The sequence below is a fragment of the Sinocyclocheilus grahami genome, unplaced genomic scaffold (assembly GCF_001515645.1).
Source record: "Sinocyclocheilus grahami isolate Dianchi unplaced genomic scaffold, SAMN03320097.WGS_v1.1 scaffold713.1, whole genome shotgun sequence".
NCBI classification, from domain to species: domain Eukaryota; kingdom Metazoa; phylum Chordata; class Actinopteri; order Cypriniformes; family Cyprinidae; genus Sinocyclocheilus; species Sinocyclocheilus grahami.
This window is the reverse complement of record NW_015505892.1, coordinates 207,105-221,982: the sequence shown is the minus strand read 5'-3', so window position 1 is coordinate 221,982 and position 14,878 is coordinate 207,105. Positions and strand designations below refer to the sequence as shown.

Genomic DNA, 14,878 nt, shown 5'->3' with positions numbered 1-14,878 from the left:
CCCCCCCCCCCCCCCAAATTCAGAAGCATGGATCACAAAGTTATTTATGTGACACTTCTATATTGTCAAAGTTAAATGGTGTGACACACAGCAGGATTTTTAGAAAGGCAACTTTAAAAGAGAAAAAAATGATCAATAAATCAATAAATTATGAATCATTTACTGCCATTGTGTGAATAATATAATCATGCAATCCATAAAAAGTAACTGTAATCTGATTACGAGCATTTTAAAATGTAATATAATCTAATTACAAGTACTTCATTTTTGGAATCTGATTACATAATCCATATTACATGTAATCTGTTACTATGTTTCATATACAGCGCTGGGTAGTAACTCATTACATGTAATCTGGATTACGTAATCAGATTCCAAAAATTAATTATGCGTACTTAGATTACATTTTAAAATGCTTATAATCAGATAAATTACTTTTTTATGGATTACATGATATTCTCACATTATTTTGGCCTAAAATATTTACTTCATGTCCCCCTGAGATTTTGTTAATTTTCAATAATTTAACAACACATTCGCATGTTGTAGTGTTGAATTGTTTTTGTTTTACATTTTTTTTCTTCTTCAAAAAGTATAAAACTATCCATTTTTCTTGTAGTTTTTTTCTCTTTTCTTTTCATTTTCTCATTTAATTAATCCACTTTTCATCAACTCGCATATTTACAAGTGAATCATATACAAGTACGAATACAAACCAATGCAATCATATACAACTTAGTCACATTCAGCTGAATTAAATACAAACCAATGCAAGTTGTTGCATCCAAGTTAAATCAGTGGTTCTCAGTTGGTGTGTAGAAGGTTCGTTTCGATCAATGCTAAATGCAATTAATAAAGCACAATTAATCTTAAAATATTGTATAGCTGGATATCCAAACAAATGTTAAAAACACTTGCCATATCTTTTGTTGGTCATGTGTCTAATCAAATTCTATAACTGTAAATTCAATACTAACTCAGTGTGTTAGTTCTCGTATTGATTAGGCATTCAAAAAACTGTCATGTTATTAATATTGCATATCTGACTCAAGCAGTTCATGCCAATATTAATAAACCTCATGTTTTAATTTTTGGTGCTTTTGTAAAATAAAGTGGCGGCTCGTGGGTTTTAAAATAGAGGCGGCACACTAATTGTATCGGTCTGGGATCCCTGCTGTTTATTATTATTATTTGCTTAACTACTTTAAAATGGCTTTTTGGTTGCTTTTAGTCAGAAAACGTAAAGAAAATGACACACATACAGCAAGATAATATCATTTCACTTACCTGGCCTATCACTTGAAGCAAACATCCATTCCTTCTTAAAAGTCTGTGTTAAAAGAGAGCTGCCAGTTGTGCCATTTAATTAAGCCGACTGCTGTAGCCTATATCCAGCTTAGACTGTTTTCCCTAAATTTGTATATATACTGTTTGAATGACAGCTTGGTAAATCTGTTGGCGATCAAATATTCAATATCGCTACTCATCATAAGTACTTGGTACATTATCAGCGCAGCGGCAGACGTTCAAACTAATATCACGTAATGTACGTCTCTTTGATGATTGGTTGATATCAGAAGGGAGGCTAGCCTCCTCTACGAGGTTTCTTTACTCAACACTCCTCAGCGCTGAAAGTGAACACTCGATGCTGATTGGCTAATTTTTTTTACCAACGGAGGCACGAGAGCTCAGCTCTCCCCCGGCCTCCCCCTCCCCTTCTCTATCATTTGTGCCGAATCTGCTTTCGCAATAGAAAAGCGGCGCTTTCACGTTATGGTATTACAACTATGAAATTACAAACAAAAAATACACATTCTGAGACATGAACTGAAATGTGAATTTTGTTAACATTAAATCGTCCTCCCATTTTAACCTTAAAATTATGGGGAAGCTGTGCCTCCCCCGACAACAAACAATGCCAGTCGCTGAAAGCAAAACCATTTGAGAACCACCGAATACAGTAAAAGCTGCTGTTTGAAAGAAATTCAATTATTATGTTGCATGTTCATAATGGGCTTTTTCAATTATCATCTGTCAGAGCGGACGGAAATGCATTATTAATCAAGCTGAAGAGTGCTGTAACCCATCAGCGTCTGCAGGGGCTACGAGGAAAGGGCCAAACCTGCACTTATTTCTGACACTCGCACCGAGGCTTTTTGTCCCAGTTCTGGAATAACTGGTGGTTATAAGCACTACAGGCTTTTTAAAGGGGCTGATGTTCCCTTTAAGTCTAGATTTGACTTAAAAAAGACGGTTACAAGCTGTGCAAATGTCCATAATATTAAAGAGCTTAAAATGTGTCAGTGCTGAAACCCTCACTAAGAGAAAACATGCATCAAAAATATATTAAATTAAAAGTAACATTAAATATATATTAACATTTATTGCTACATTCTGCTAGTTTAAATAAAAATCTTAATGGTCCTAAAAAGGCTAAATTTTATACACTAAAATAATGTAAAAAGACAATAAATGAATAAAAAATTATAATGTTTATATATTAGTATCCGTTGCTAAATTTAACATTATTTATGCTCATTTAAATTTTAATATTAATAATATATATAATTTATTAGATTTAATAAAATAAATTACATTTTTTATGCTAATTTATATATATATATATATATATAAATGGTCATGAAAGGCTACATTTTATTTTCAAATATTTCAAAATCAAAATAATAAATCTATAATTAAAAAATACAAAAATCATATTAAGATTTGTTGCTAAATTTCAACATAACATATGCTCATTTAAATTGTAATATATATATATGGTTCTATAAAGGCTCCATTTTAATATATTATTAATATTAATAACATTAAAAATCAATAATATATATATATATAATATTAATAACATTAAAAAATAATAAAATTGTTAATTAAAATAATATATTTGATATATTTTTAATTGTAATTTTTAGGAGATTCACTCTTAAACCTCTTAAAACTATAAACAATAACATTAAGCAAATGATAATTACTGTCAATGTGGAAGGCATTAGTGAGGCTAACAGCAAGATTCAGTGCTCGTGATGTGATTTAACTTCAGTTCTCTTCATATTGACTGTATCAGTGCTCACGGAGAGATGTTCCAAATACCTTTTTCTTTAAAGTATTTGCTTCTTTCACTAGATGCAAGTATAACATTTGACCATTGAACAGTTGTACCTTCATGATGATCATAAATCATGCGAGTCATGTGAAGGTCCCCGCGGATGATGCCGTCCCCGAGCACGCCTGCTGGAAAAGAGTAATTAAAAGAGTAACAGAAGACAAAGCCGTGTTTGAAGAGAACAGGGAGTGATTTCCAGAGCAACCTGCCGATGGGAGGCATTTAATAATAAGAAGCTAATCCCAAAAGATCCTGCATTAAACTGAACGCAGGGCTCTGAGGCAGCGCTGCTTCTTCAAAACAACACTACTGAAGTTTTTAGTATCTGTTGCACACATGTAAGTTGCTGTAGAAGTGGGTTTTACTTTTACTACACCAACTGCACATAGCAGTGATCGTTTTAACTTGATCAAAATAATTAATTAGTGGGTGTGTGATAAGCTCCGCCTCCTTGAAGGGATCAGGTGAGAGAAGCAGGTCATAACAGAGAGGCAGGAAAATAATTATGAATATTAACAGTAATGGAATCAAGCTTTGCTGAAATATCTACATAAAGGCCAAGAATTAATTCATGCACAATGTGTTTCACTGAAAATCCATTAAAATAAAGCATTGCAATATGAGCCACAATCTTAAGTTTTATATGTATAATTAATATTTATATAAAGAATTATATATACTTGTATCCAAGTTTATATAAATCGATACAAACAACTTGAATACATACATATATATATATATATATACAGATTTGTTGCTAAATTAAAAAAAAAATGTATGCTAATTTAAATGTAAATATTAATATCAAAATGTTGTAATGGTAGCAAATGGCTGCAATATAACAGAGTGAAAAATGTAAGGGGGTCTGAATACTTTCCGTACCCACTGTATATATATATATTTTCATGTATTATTAAATGTATTGTCTCGGATTAAATCAAACAAATTTAAACCACAAAAAAAAAAAAATTCTCAACACCAACATTATGACATTTAATGGTAATAATAACTTAATTTAAGTTTAATTATAAAAATAAAAAAATGTTTTAATAAAAAAAATCTCGATACCTTTAATTTTTACATGCAGCTATTGTTGGTATAAATGCATAAATAAGATCCATTGTAGGTATAATTTTAATGCATTTGAATCATCTGTGCAGTGAAATCAGTGCAAGCATCACAGCACAGGGCTGGTAAAAGTTTTTAATGCTTATTATTAATATTTAACATTCATTTCAAAAGAACACAAATGAACACAAAATACTTAATTAAAGTGACAGCAAAATATAAAAATCAACCTTTAGTCACTTAAGTGTGTTCTTCAAACCGTAACACCGTGCAACTCATCTGGACTGATGAAACATCAGCACGATTAAAACTTATTACCATTTACAATCAAACAATTACCAGTTTGAGTGCTAAACTAGCAGAGAACCTGCTTCAAACGACCCACCAGAAACCAAAACATTCTGCAGTCTTTTGTAAAACAATAATTTAGACCTTAATAGTCCTTCATTTTTAATCAAAGAGCAAAACAAAACAAATGGTTTTATACCCTTCAGTTCATTCATACCCAATAAAGTGCTAATTAACATACTTGTACAATCCTTGTGAACCATCCACACCAAATCCCACGACACATGTGCTTCTGTCAGATATATACGAGTTAAGATGAAGAATACTAGTGTAGAAGACTAGGTTAGTCAGCTAGTGTGCTGGTTAAGTCTAAATGCACACCGTGTCTATGGGTTTGTTCCACTAAACTTCATGAAGTTACACATTCAAGTTGTTTGTAGTGCTTTCAGACTGAAATCCCACCAAAGTGGCTTAGATGAAGGTTAACTGTGCGCTGAAGCATTAACAATCTTTAACCTACGAGAAGATAAACTAAGCAGAACAATCACAACCAGTGTTTTCAGCGTTCAGCATCCAGTAAAACCACACGACGCTCAAACCTTCCCAAAAACACTCCAAGCACAGAAGCGTTTAGAGTAACTCGACATGAGCCAATGATATTTCCGTTCTTCTGTTTGTTTTGGGTTTAGTGCATTTCCCATCTAAACCACTTTCCCATTCTCTCTGGCCTGGGGAAAAAAAAAAGAGAAATTCAATTAACACAATTAAACAGATGCATGACATCAATATATTAATATATATATTTATTTATATGACATCTACATTTTTATATTGCGTTATATTTTTTAACATTAAAAAAAAAAATCTTGATTTAATGTAGTTAGCCATACAGTATTGTAATTTTAGTTGTAAATTTAAATTACTATTACATAATTTTTCTTAAATATTTTTATTTTATTTAGTAATGATAATTATTTTTAGCACACTATACTTATATATCACACTTAAAATTATTTTATAATTTTTCCTAAATACTTTTTATTTTACAGAGAAATAATAAAATAGTAATATTTCTTACTTTTAATTTAGTTATGTAAATTTTTATTTAGTAATAACAATAATATTATATATAGCTGTTGTGATATAATGATAATTCAAACTATCGATTAAAGTTATATTTTTAATACAATAAAAAAAAACATTAATTCTTCAAGCATTTAATGTAGGCCTGTCATAAGACAGACATAAATATTACTATTATAATTTTAGGTGTAAAATAAGATTATGATTTCATTATTTTTCTTAAATATCTTTTTTTTACACTGAAATATTACAATAGCAATATTTCTTATTTTTTATATGTTTATTTTATTGAGTAAAAATCATCATCTTCATTATTTTATAGCCACATAATCACAAACTTTTAGCTCTACAATTGCAGCCTTTTAAATAAACACAGCAGCCTGGAATTTTCTTTTAAATGCATTTTAAATCGCAATTTTAGCGATTTTTATTCTCCCCAAATCGTGCAGCCCTAGATCAATGTAAAAAGGCCAGAAATGGACTGTAGTCTTGCATTTAAACACTTTAAAACTGATGTAACCGTGCTCTGTACATTGCAGGATGAATAAGTGGCCTGGTTTCATATATAGTGCTGCTTTCTAGGGTATTTCTGAAGCACTTAAGGTGGATAATGGAGTTTCTGCGGGCCGTTAAATCCTGTGAGGTGGGACACTTCAAATCTGCAAGTCAAATGAGGCTTTAATGCAGCACACTCACCATATCAGCGCTGGTGCTGCGGTCGGGAAGAGACTCGGCCGGCTCCAGATTCAGGACAGACAGACTCGAGTCCATCAGTTCTTCTGCCAGAGAGAGAAAACACACACACACACACACACACACACACACACACACACACACACACACAGACACAGACACAGACACAGACACAGACAGACAGACAGACAGACAGACAGACAGACAGACACAGACAGACACACAGACACAGACAGACACACACACACACACAGACAGACAGACAGACACAGACAGACACACAGACAGACACATATTTTAAGTTTCCTACGAAATATGCATCTATAATAATACAAATATTTAAGTATTTTGACAGCACAGCGAGCATTGTACAGGTAATGTAGTTTTTCACCACAAATTCTGCTTTTAAACACAATTAAAAATAAGTTGAAATACTGCAGGCTGACAAAAGCACATACCATTGATTAACAAGCTTGGAGCGCACAGTAATTCCGTCTTTAACGGTTTAGGAGTTATTGTTAAAAATCATGGAGTTTTAGTTTTTACTTCCGTAACTCTAAGTCAGGGATGCATGAGGAGCATAACACGTAACCGATGTTCACGTACCGTTTCCTCTGTTAGAGCAGCTTTTGGTGTGTTCAACAGGTTGGTTCTCGTGCGGTTCTGCTGATATACGAACATCTCCGGGTTTGGGACACGACGCTTCGCTGGCTTCAGTGAGCGGGTTCGGTCTCTGCACACGGTTTTCCCGCTCTTTGATCTCCTCCGGGATACATTCGCTGTCGTCTCGCGCCAGTGTTTGTCTGTCTTCTTCCACAGAGCCGTTCTTGACCTGTGAAGGTGTTTCTGTGCCATTCGTATCACTGTTCTCAGAAAAGCGGACCTTTTTCTCAGTGGCCTTGAGAACGGACACGTCTGTAGAAACACGTCTACTGTGGTCTGCGACACCGGCGGAGTCTTCAGATGCACGTGGCTTTGTGTTTTCAATGTCAGTCTCTGGATTGACGCTCTCCACCTCAGGAGCACAAAGAGCGTCGAGTTCCTCTAAAAACTCCTGCAAGCTGCTCTCTGGACACACCTGGCAGAAATCAACCAACAGGTATTTATAATATTGGAAAGGGCTACACTTTAACCTCAAACTTGAACGGTTTTGAGTGAATTTCATGAAAACATCTAGAGGTTATCTCCAAAAATCTAAATCAAAATTATAAATAAGCTTATATTTAGGACTATTAATATATTATATTATGCATATATATATTCATAAAAATTAAGCACATTTTTATCTCAAACGTCATGAAAACATATCCAGAAGTTACCCCAAAATCAGAATAAAAAATTATAAATAAGACAGAATTTGAAGCCTATATTTAGAACTATTAATATATTTTATTGTGAAATTATTTTCAGAAAAATTAAGCACATTTGCATCCCAAACTTGATTATTTTCGAGGGAATTTCATGAAAACATATCTAGAAATTATCCCGAAAATATAAATAAAAAAATATAAATAGGGCAGAGTTTGAAGCCTATATTTAGGACTATTAATACATTTTATTGTGATTTTTTTTGTAATTAAAAAAATAAATAAAATTAAGCACATTTTCATTGCACACCTGATCGTTTTTGAGTGAATTTGATTAAAACGTGTCCAGAAGTCAGCCCCAAAAATAAAAAATAAGACATAATTTGAAACCTATATTTATGACTATTATCATAATTTATTGTGAAATTATTTTCATAAAAAACAAGCACATTTGCATCCCAAACTTGATTATTTTTGAGTGAATTTCAGGAAAACATGTCTAGAAATGATCCCGAAAATCAAAAAAAAAAATATATATATAAACAGGGCAGAATTTGAAGCCTATATTTAGGACTATTAATACATATTGTGAAAATAATTTTTATAAAAATTAAGCACTTTTTTATTGCACACCTGATCATTTTTGAGTGAATTTGATTCAAATGTGTCCAGAAGTTAGCCCCAAAAATCTAAATCAAAATTAAGACAATTTGAAACCTATATTTATGACTATTAATATATTTTGTGAAATTATTTTCATAAAAAACAAGCACATTTTCATCCCAAACCTGATCAAACCTGAGTGAATTTCATGGAAGCATGTCCAAAAGTTATAGGATCAAATTTAAAGCCTATATTTAGGACTATTAATATATTTTATTGCATAACTGCTTTCATAAAAATTAAGCTCATTTTCATCCCAAATTCTAATTACTGCAGTAGTAATACTACTACTACTACTAATAATAATAATAAAAATCACCTGCAAATGCTCGTCCTGCTCTTTAGCATCCCACCTATGAGGACAAAACCAAGAAATGATTTGCAATCCTAGTTATCACTCAATAAATTTGGATATCAATTTACCCATTAAAATAGTAACGGTTTAAAAAAAAATGTTTTGGAATCAAAGATATTGTGATAGTACTATTCAATATTTTATATGTAGTTTCTTAATGTACTATTATTATTATTTTTATTTTTTTTTCCCAAAAGAATACCATGATACTTAAAAAAACATGGCGATTTTAGATGACATTAATAATAATATCTTTAATAAAAAAATACATAACTTAATACGAATTTAATAATATCTTTATCTTCTATAATAGCATCACAACAGCTTTGATTTAAAAAAAAATTAGTTTTTGATCAGTTACTGTGTGTAACGAGTAAATGAACATCCATTAACTGTATAATAAGGAACTCGTAATAAGCTTTTAAAAGTCGAATTATGAGAAGTCATGTTTGTGGTTGAACGCTAAAGGGAGTGGAAATGCACGAAACCATAAACTGCTCTGAAAAGCATTTCCCATCATCCTCTAAATGGGGCTAAATGTATGACATAATGGCTTTGAGGGAAGTTGCTGTAAACGGTCAGCAGTTTGAGGTCAGTTTACCTCCTCGCTCGACCCGTCAGACGGTCTTTCCCCTTGGCTTTACTGCCCTCCACTGGAACACACTTCCCCGTCCCGTCTGACGCTTGCTGTCGAACTAGAAGAGATTAAACGCATCAACACGCACTGTAGAATGTGATTTCATGAACTCCTATTAACTCTTACTATGGAAAGAGCCTTGGATATTATTAACCACACAGTGCCACAGTGACCGCAGGAGATCACTTCATATTTTTATATAAGCTACCAAAGAAATTAGAGCTGGAATTTTAATGTAATGTTGTTAATATAATATTAACTCATTTATATATAATTTATTTAAACTCGAATTTTAATTTAGTATTTTTATGTTCAATATTTTTTATTTAGTATTTTTATACAATATTTTATATAAGCTTTCAATGAAAATTGAGCTCGAATTTTAATTTAGTATTTTTATACAATATTTTATATAAGCTTCCAAAGAAAATTGAGCTCGAATTTTTATTTATTATTTTTATATTCAATATTTTTGATTTAGTAATTTTATATATAATATTTTATATAAGTTTCCAATGAAAATTGAGCTTGAATTTTAATTTAATATTTTTATATTTAAGTACATTTTTTATATTAAATATTTTTTTTATTTAACATTTTATATTTAATTAAATTATATTTATATATATATAATTTAAAATTTTTATAAAAAGTTTACAATATAAATTTAGCTTGATTGTTTATATTTACTTAAATCATTTAATTTATTTTATATGCACTTTACATAATTAAATATTTTTTTAGCTTCTAATCGAAATTTAGCTTGAATTTTATTGCAATGTTGAATTAAATTTATAAAAATAAAATAAAAAAGCTACATAAAAGATATTTTAAACTTGATGCTTGCTAGAAACAGGGTTATTATGGTTAACTAAAAGTAAAACTAATGTCATAAAACAAATTTTGTTATTTGAAAACTTTTGTCACTGGGCAACATTTTTTCATTTTCGAATAGTTTAACTTAACGTATTAAAAAAAATTGAAATTGAAACTAAAACTGACATTAAAATGAATAAACTATATGGACATTAAAAAAAAGACTAATAAAAATGACAAAACACAACAAAATGACTAAAGCTTTAACTAAAATTAAAATGAAATAAAATAAAATATAAGTGGAAAGAAAATCATTTTATTTGCTATTGCCCAGAAAGGACTTTCAGAATTCATGTTTTATTTATTCATAACTTCTTTTTACGTGTTTAATTTCTAATATCAATTCACAATTTTAATGCAAATGTGAACATCCAAGCATTAAATGTTCTGCTAATGAATGAATGATTTTTTTTAGGCCAAATAGTTTTAGGTTTTACCCACCTCTGGATTGTTCTGCTCTCATATTTCCTCTCCTGGTGTTTCGACCTCCTATAATCAAATATAATTAATACAGAAGATTCAACATCACAAACAAAATACAATCCACACAGAAAGCAGAACCAGACTCAATCAAGAAAATGAGATGTATTTAGCATCTCAGCTATAAATGAGTTCATCTGCTCACCTCTGTTTGATGTTCCTCCGTGTTCCTTTTCAGAGAACCTACAAATAAAACATTGGAAAAAACACGCAGACATGCAACTAAACATTAACGCAGAATAATCACTGACAATACCAACAGTATACGAGCAGGTGAACTAGGCCACTAGCTTACAGAGGCATGTCTTTTAGTACTGACACACACAGGTTTATGCTGGTTATTGGTGCAGATTTTCCAGCTACCAGCTTGATCTTTATGGTGAAGCTGGATGAGCAAGAAAGTACTGCTGGTTAAACTGGTTAAGAAGCTGATCAACATCTAAAACTACACATGCTGGTCACCATACAAGCTGTTTCTTTCCAGAAGCATCAGTAAATGTTCAGTTCAGTTACCTGTGAAATTCTTAAATACTAAACAGATGTGAAAACTCAAGATCTCGCTGTGATACCAATCACGCAAAACTTTTATCATCAACTTAAAACATTTTATTATGATTACATTTTATCGATCTGTAGCTGCCCTTCATAGAAAATCGAAATAGAAAAAGCTACTAGAAAAGCGAGTTGTTTAAACTACTTTTCTTACGTTATCACAAACTTACCACTGACAGAAATAGTCAGCTCTACTGCCTTTCCTTTTGCATTGAAATCTTTATTACAAGCAATCCTGCGGTTCATAAAGAACTGTGTTTTTCTACCTCCACGAGTGGCATCTATTATTGCCTTGTTTATCTAAAAGTGCTCTTTCCCTTTAAACCTAGCCAAAAAGCCATATGTGTTGACTGTGAATCACAGTAGACTTTAATAATATGCATTTATGGTGTAATTACTACATTTTCGTGTCAATCCATGTTCATAGTTACTGCAAACAATGCGCTGTTACTTTAATTCAGCGCTTGCAGCGCAGCAAAAATAGATTCCATCTCTGCACTTCTGCAGACGCACCGCTACTGGAACGCACTGCCGGACAGCAGTCGTGTGCAGTGTACACGCTTTATTAATCCGTTAACATGAGCGCGGAAAAAATACACACCACATATGCACTGCAAACGGAGTAATGTGAACCTGGCGTTATGTGTGTGCGCTGCGAGTGTGCATGAGCGCACGGTCTCCAGGAGAGCGCGCGAGCGCTGAATGGTTAAACACTGGCAAGAATTAAAAAGTAATGCAATTTATAAACTTTAGTAACGATGTGATACTGCCTCGCTTGTGCAAGTGACAATTCATGTGTCAACTGTGCAGCTCGCTTATAGACAGACGCGATGTGTGGAAGACATTTGCGTATTTTGAGAGAGCGCCGTTCAAACATCCCAGCATGATTATCGGTCGATAGTGATCGTATCCGATCAATCGGAACACCCCTAATTATAATAACAATTAATTATGCATAATTACATGCAAGTAACCCTAAGCCAAACCCAAATCCTAACCCTTACCTTATAGTAAGTAAATTACTTATATGTATAATTTCACAGTAACCAGGACACCTTAAAATAAATCGTAACCAATAATTATTTAAAAGCATTTTCGTTTTCGGTCCAGAATTTTAATTTCGGTGCATGCCTAGTTAAAACAGATTTACACTTTAATAAAGTTAACCAATAGACAGATATCGGTTTAGTCATTATTTAGGTTTCCATTCATGCATTTTTATGCAAATTTTAGGATATTGCATTTAAAAAGCTGGATGGAAACGCAGAGATGTGCATCAAATCTTAAAGTTCACATAAAAAAATGTATTTGCTCAATTGAGACGGTTGTCATTTGCTATGTAGGAAAAAAGCCACAGACTTAAAATATTTAGGCCTAAATTTAAGATTTATGTATTAGAATTGCGTATACAATTTCCTTCCATTTGGATTAAACGGTATTAACATAAACTAATAAACTTAATGTGATGCGTATTTGTCAGTCAAGCATAAATGGAACCGCTCAGATTTCTGCTCTCAAAAAAATCCTGCCATAGTTTAAATAATTTTTAATTAAATTAAATCAAATAGATGCAAATAGTTCATTTATTTGATATTTCCGAAGTGCGTTTTTTCAAATTGCTTAGAATTTGCATAAATCATTTAATTGTGACAATATTTAAATCAATTCAGTTAAAAAGTATGAAAATGGTTCAATATGATTAGCTGTGGGGCAAGCAATATTCAATTAGTTAAAAAACACTGAAACAAATTGGATTTATTGATGATAAATATATAAACACGGTTATTGTGCATTTAAAACACATTCAGTTTATTAGTACTATTAACAAAATCTGACCTGATTCATTAAAGACTGACAAATATGCATCGCATTAAGTTTATTATTTAAAACTAGTGGATGAAAATTTTACATGCAATTCAAATACATAAATCTTCAAATCAGGCCTAAAAATTTTTTTTTTTAATGAGTGTTTCTAATGGCAACTTCCATTTTTATTATTGATCATTTGCGGCAGTTTCCCAGGAAGTGACGATTTTGTTCTCTTGTGATGGAAACTATGCTTTATTCGCAAACGTTTTACGCAATATTCCCATTTTTGCAAATGTTTCTACCTAACAAGTAGCCTAAAACAATGTCAAAATAGATACTGCAGCTGTTCTAAAATCTCGCCTGTAGTTAATACAGTAATTTCCCTGTTATTGTCTAAATTTGCAGCAGTAATATCACATTATATAATTATGAAAAAGAAGCATCACCATTGGGAAACGTGGCAATGCACAATTCACTTCAAACTCGCATTCAGATCTGACTTAAATATCTCACTCTGACAAATGTTTTGGAAGCAAAACGCAGTAGGATTCATAAATGATCAGTGAGCTGGACTCCTGTTTAATGTCACAGAGGTGATAAAAGGTCCTTGTTTACGCTCTGATGACTGTAAAAGCTTCGTAGATGTCAAACTGCTCGAGACGTCGTGTCAAATCTCGTCTCTGTTCGATTAAACACGAGCTAATCCAAAAGAACTAGAACTTGAGTGGGAAAAAAAAAAGAATAGAAATAACATTGACTCATATCAAAACTTCTTATATATCTATTTGCTTCTGGGAATGTTTATGAATCACGGCTCTTGTAAAAACGAGTGGTATTTGGGGTCAGATGTCTCCATTCAGTGAGCTCATGAGACATGGATGACTTTAATTTAAGGAATTGAATCAAACTTTATTAGAATTAAAGGTCTTTCTGGAAACACCACATAGTCTTTGTCCTGTGTTTGTGGCAGAAATTCAGTGCTTTTATAATTGAGAGTTAAAGAAAATGTTTTATACAGTAAAAAAGAAAATACATTCTGTAATTATTTCTAAAGCAAAAATGCATTTATGAATGGACAGTGTACTTTCTGATAAATGACAAAAAGCATTTAATCAGTACTATTACTAATAATGATCATTATAATATAACTACATGGTTAAAGTCAGCACGAAATTAAAATTAACTTTACTTTTACTTTAATAATTTCAAGTGGTTTAACTTGAAATTATGACAGATATTACTATTGTACAGTAGAACTCATTTCTTTAATAATAATGATATTGCCATTATTATTATTAATGATCATAATAATAATAATACCGTTTATTAAACACTATTTTAAAGGAATATCACAGTTTTTCAAGGACCTTTTAATTCTTTTTATTTTTCATTTTTTAAAACCTGTTGTGCAGCAATTTGTTTGCTTAAAAATTAAAGGAATTTTATTCAAATAAAATTTTTATTAGTTTAATTAAAAGATGAATTAAATTGTTAGTTTTGTCCATTCATATGATGACCACCATTTTTGATAATAAATTTGCATTAAATCATAAAACACAAAATACAGAAAAAATAAAACGGACAAGTTTTTGATAAAATGCAACATTTCATAGGGCAGTTATACGGCTACAATTGTAATTATTATATTGCTAAAGCTTTATGAATTCAGTTGATTAGACATCTTTTTTTCTTATTAAAATTTAATTAAACCCATCAACAGATCAGAAAAGTTTAAAACTGAAAACACAGAATTTGAGAAAAAAATTTAATGGATTTTGGGGGAAGAGTACCGCCAAATGGATTTGCATAATAATATGTAGCTCCGCCCCAAACTCACGTGATTGGTCGAGTCAGAAGTTGACATGTCGGGCCTCTCAAACAAACAGATCAATGTTTAACTTAACTGAGATAAATGTTTTAACATTGAACTGAAAAGAATTTGAACA

General features: G+C 31.5%; 1 protein-coding gene across 11 annotated transcripts in view; it reads right to left on the bottom strand.

Moving 5' to 3' along the window:
- Positions 1 to 4,289: 4,289 nt before the first annotated feature.
- Positions 4,290 to 14,878, bottom strand: part of ccdc9b (coiled-coil domain containing 9B) — a 47,326-nt gene continuing 36,737 nt past the window's right edge. For 6 of the 11 annotated variants that reach the window (XM_016244275.1, XM_016244276.1, XM_016244278.1 and 3 more), the window contains exons 9-15: positions 10,717 to 10,754; positions 10,533 to 10,580; positions 9,180 to 9,273; positions 8,543 to 8,576; positions 6,860 to 7,331; positions 6,257 to 6,339; positions 4,291 to 5,205 (exon numbers count right to left, since the gene is read on the bottom strand). In XM_016244275.1, coding sequence (XP_016099761.1) covers positions 5,179 to 5,205; positions 6,257 to 6,339; positions 6,860 to 7,331; positions 8,543 to 8,576; positions 9,180 to 9,273; positions 10,533 to 10,580; positions 10,717 to 10,754 — 796 coding nt within the window. In that variant the 3' untranslated portion in view covers positions 4,291 to 5,178. Of the gene's footprint in view, positions 5,206 to 6,256; positions 6,340 to 6,859; positions 7,332 to 8,542; positions 8,577 to 9,179; positions 9,274 to 10,532; positions 10,581 to 10,716; positions 10,755 to 14,878 lie in introns of all 11 variants that reach the window. The other 5 variants (XM_016244274.1, XM_016244284.1, XM_016244283.1 and 2 more) reach the window with 2 other exon arrangements.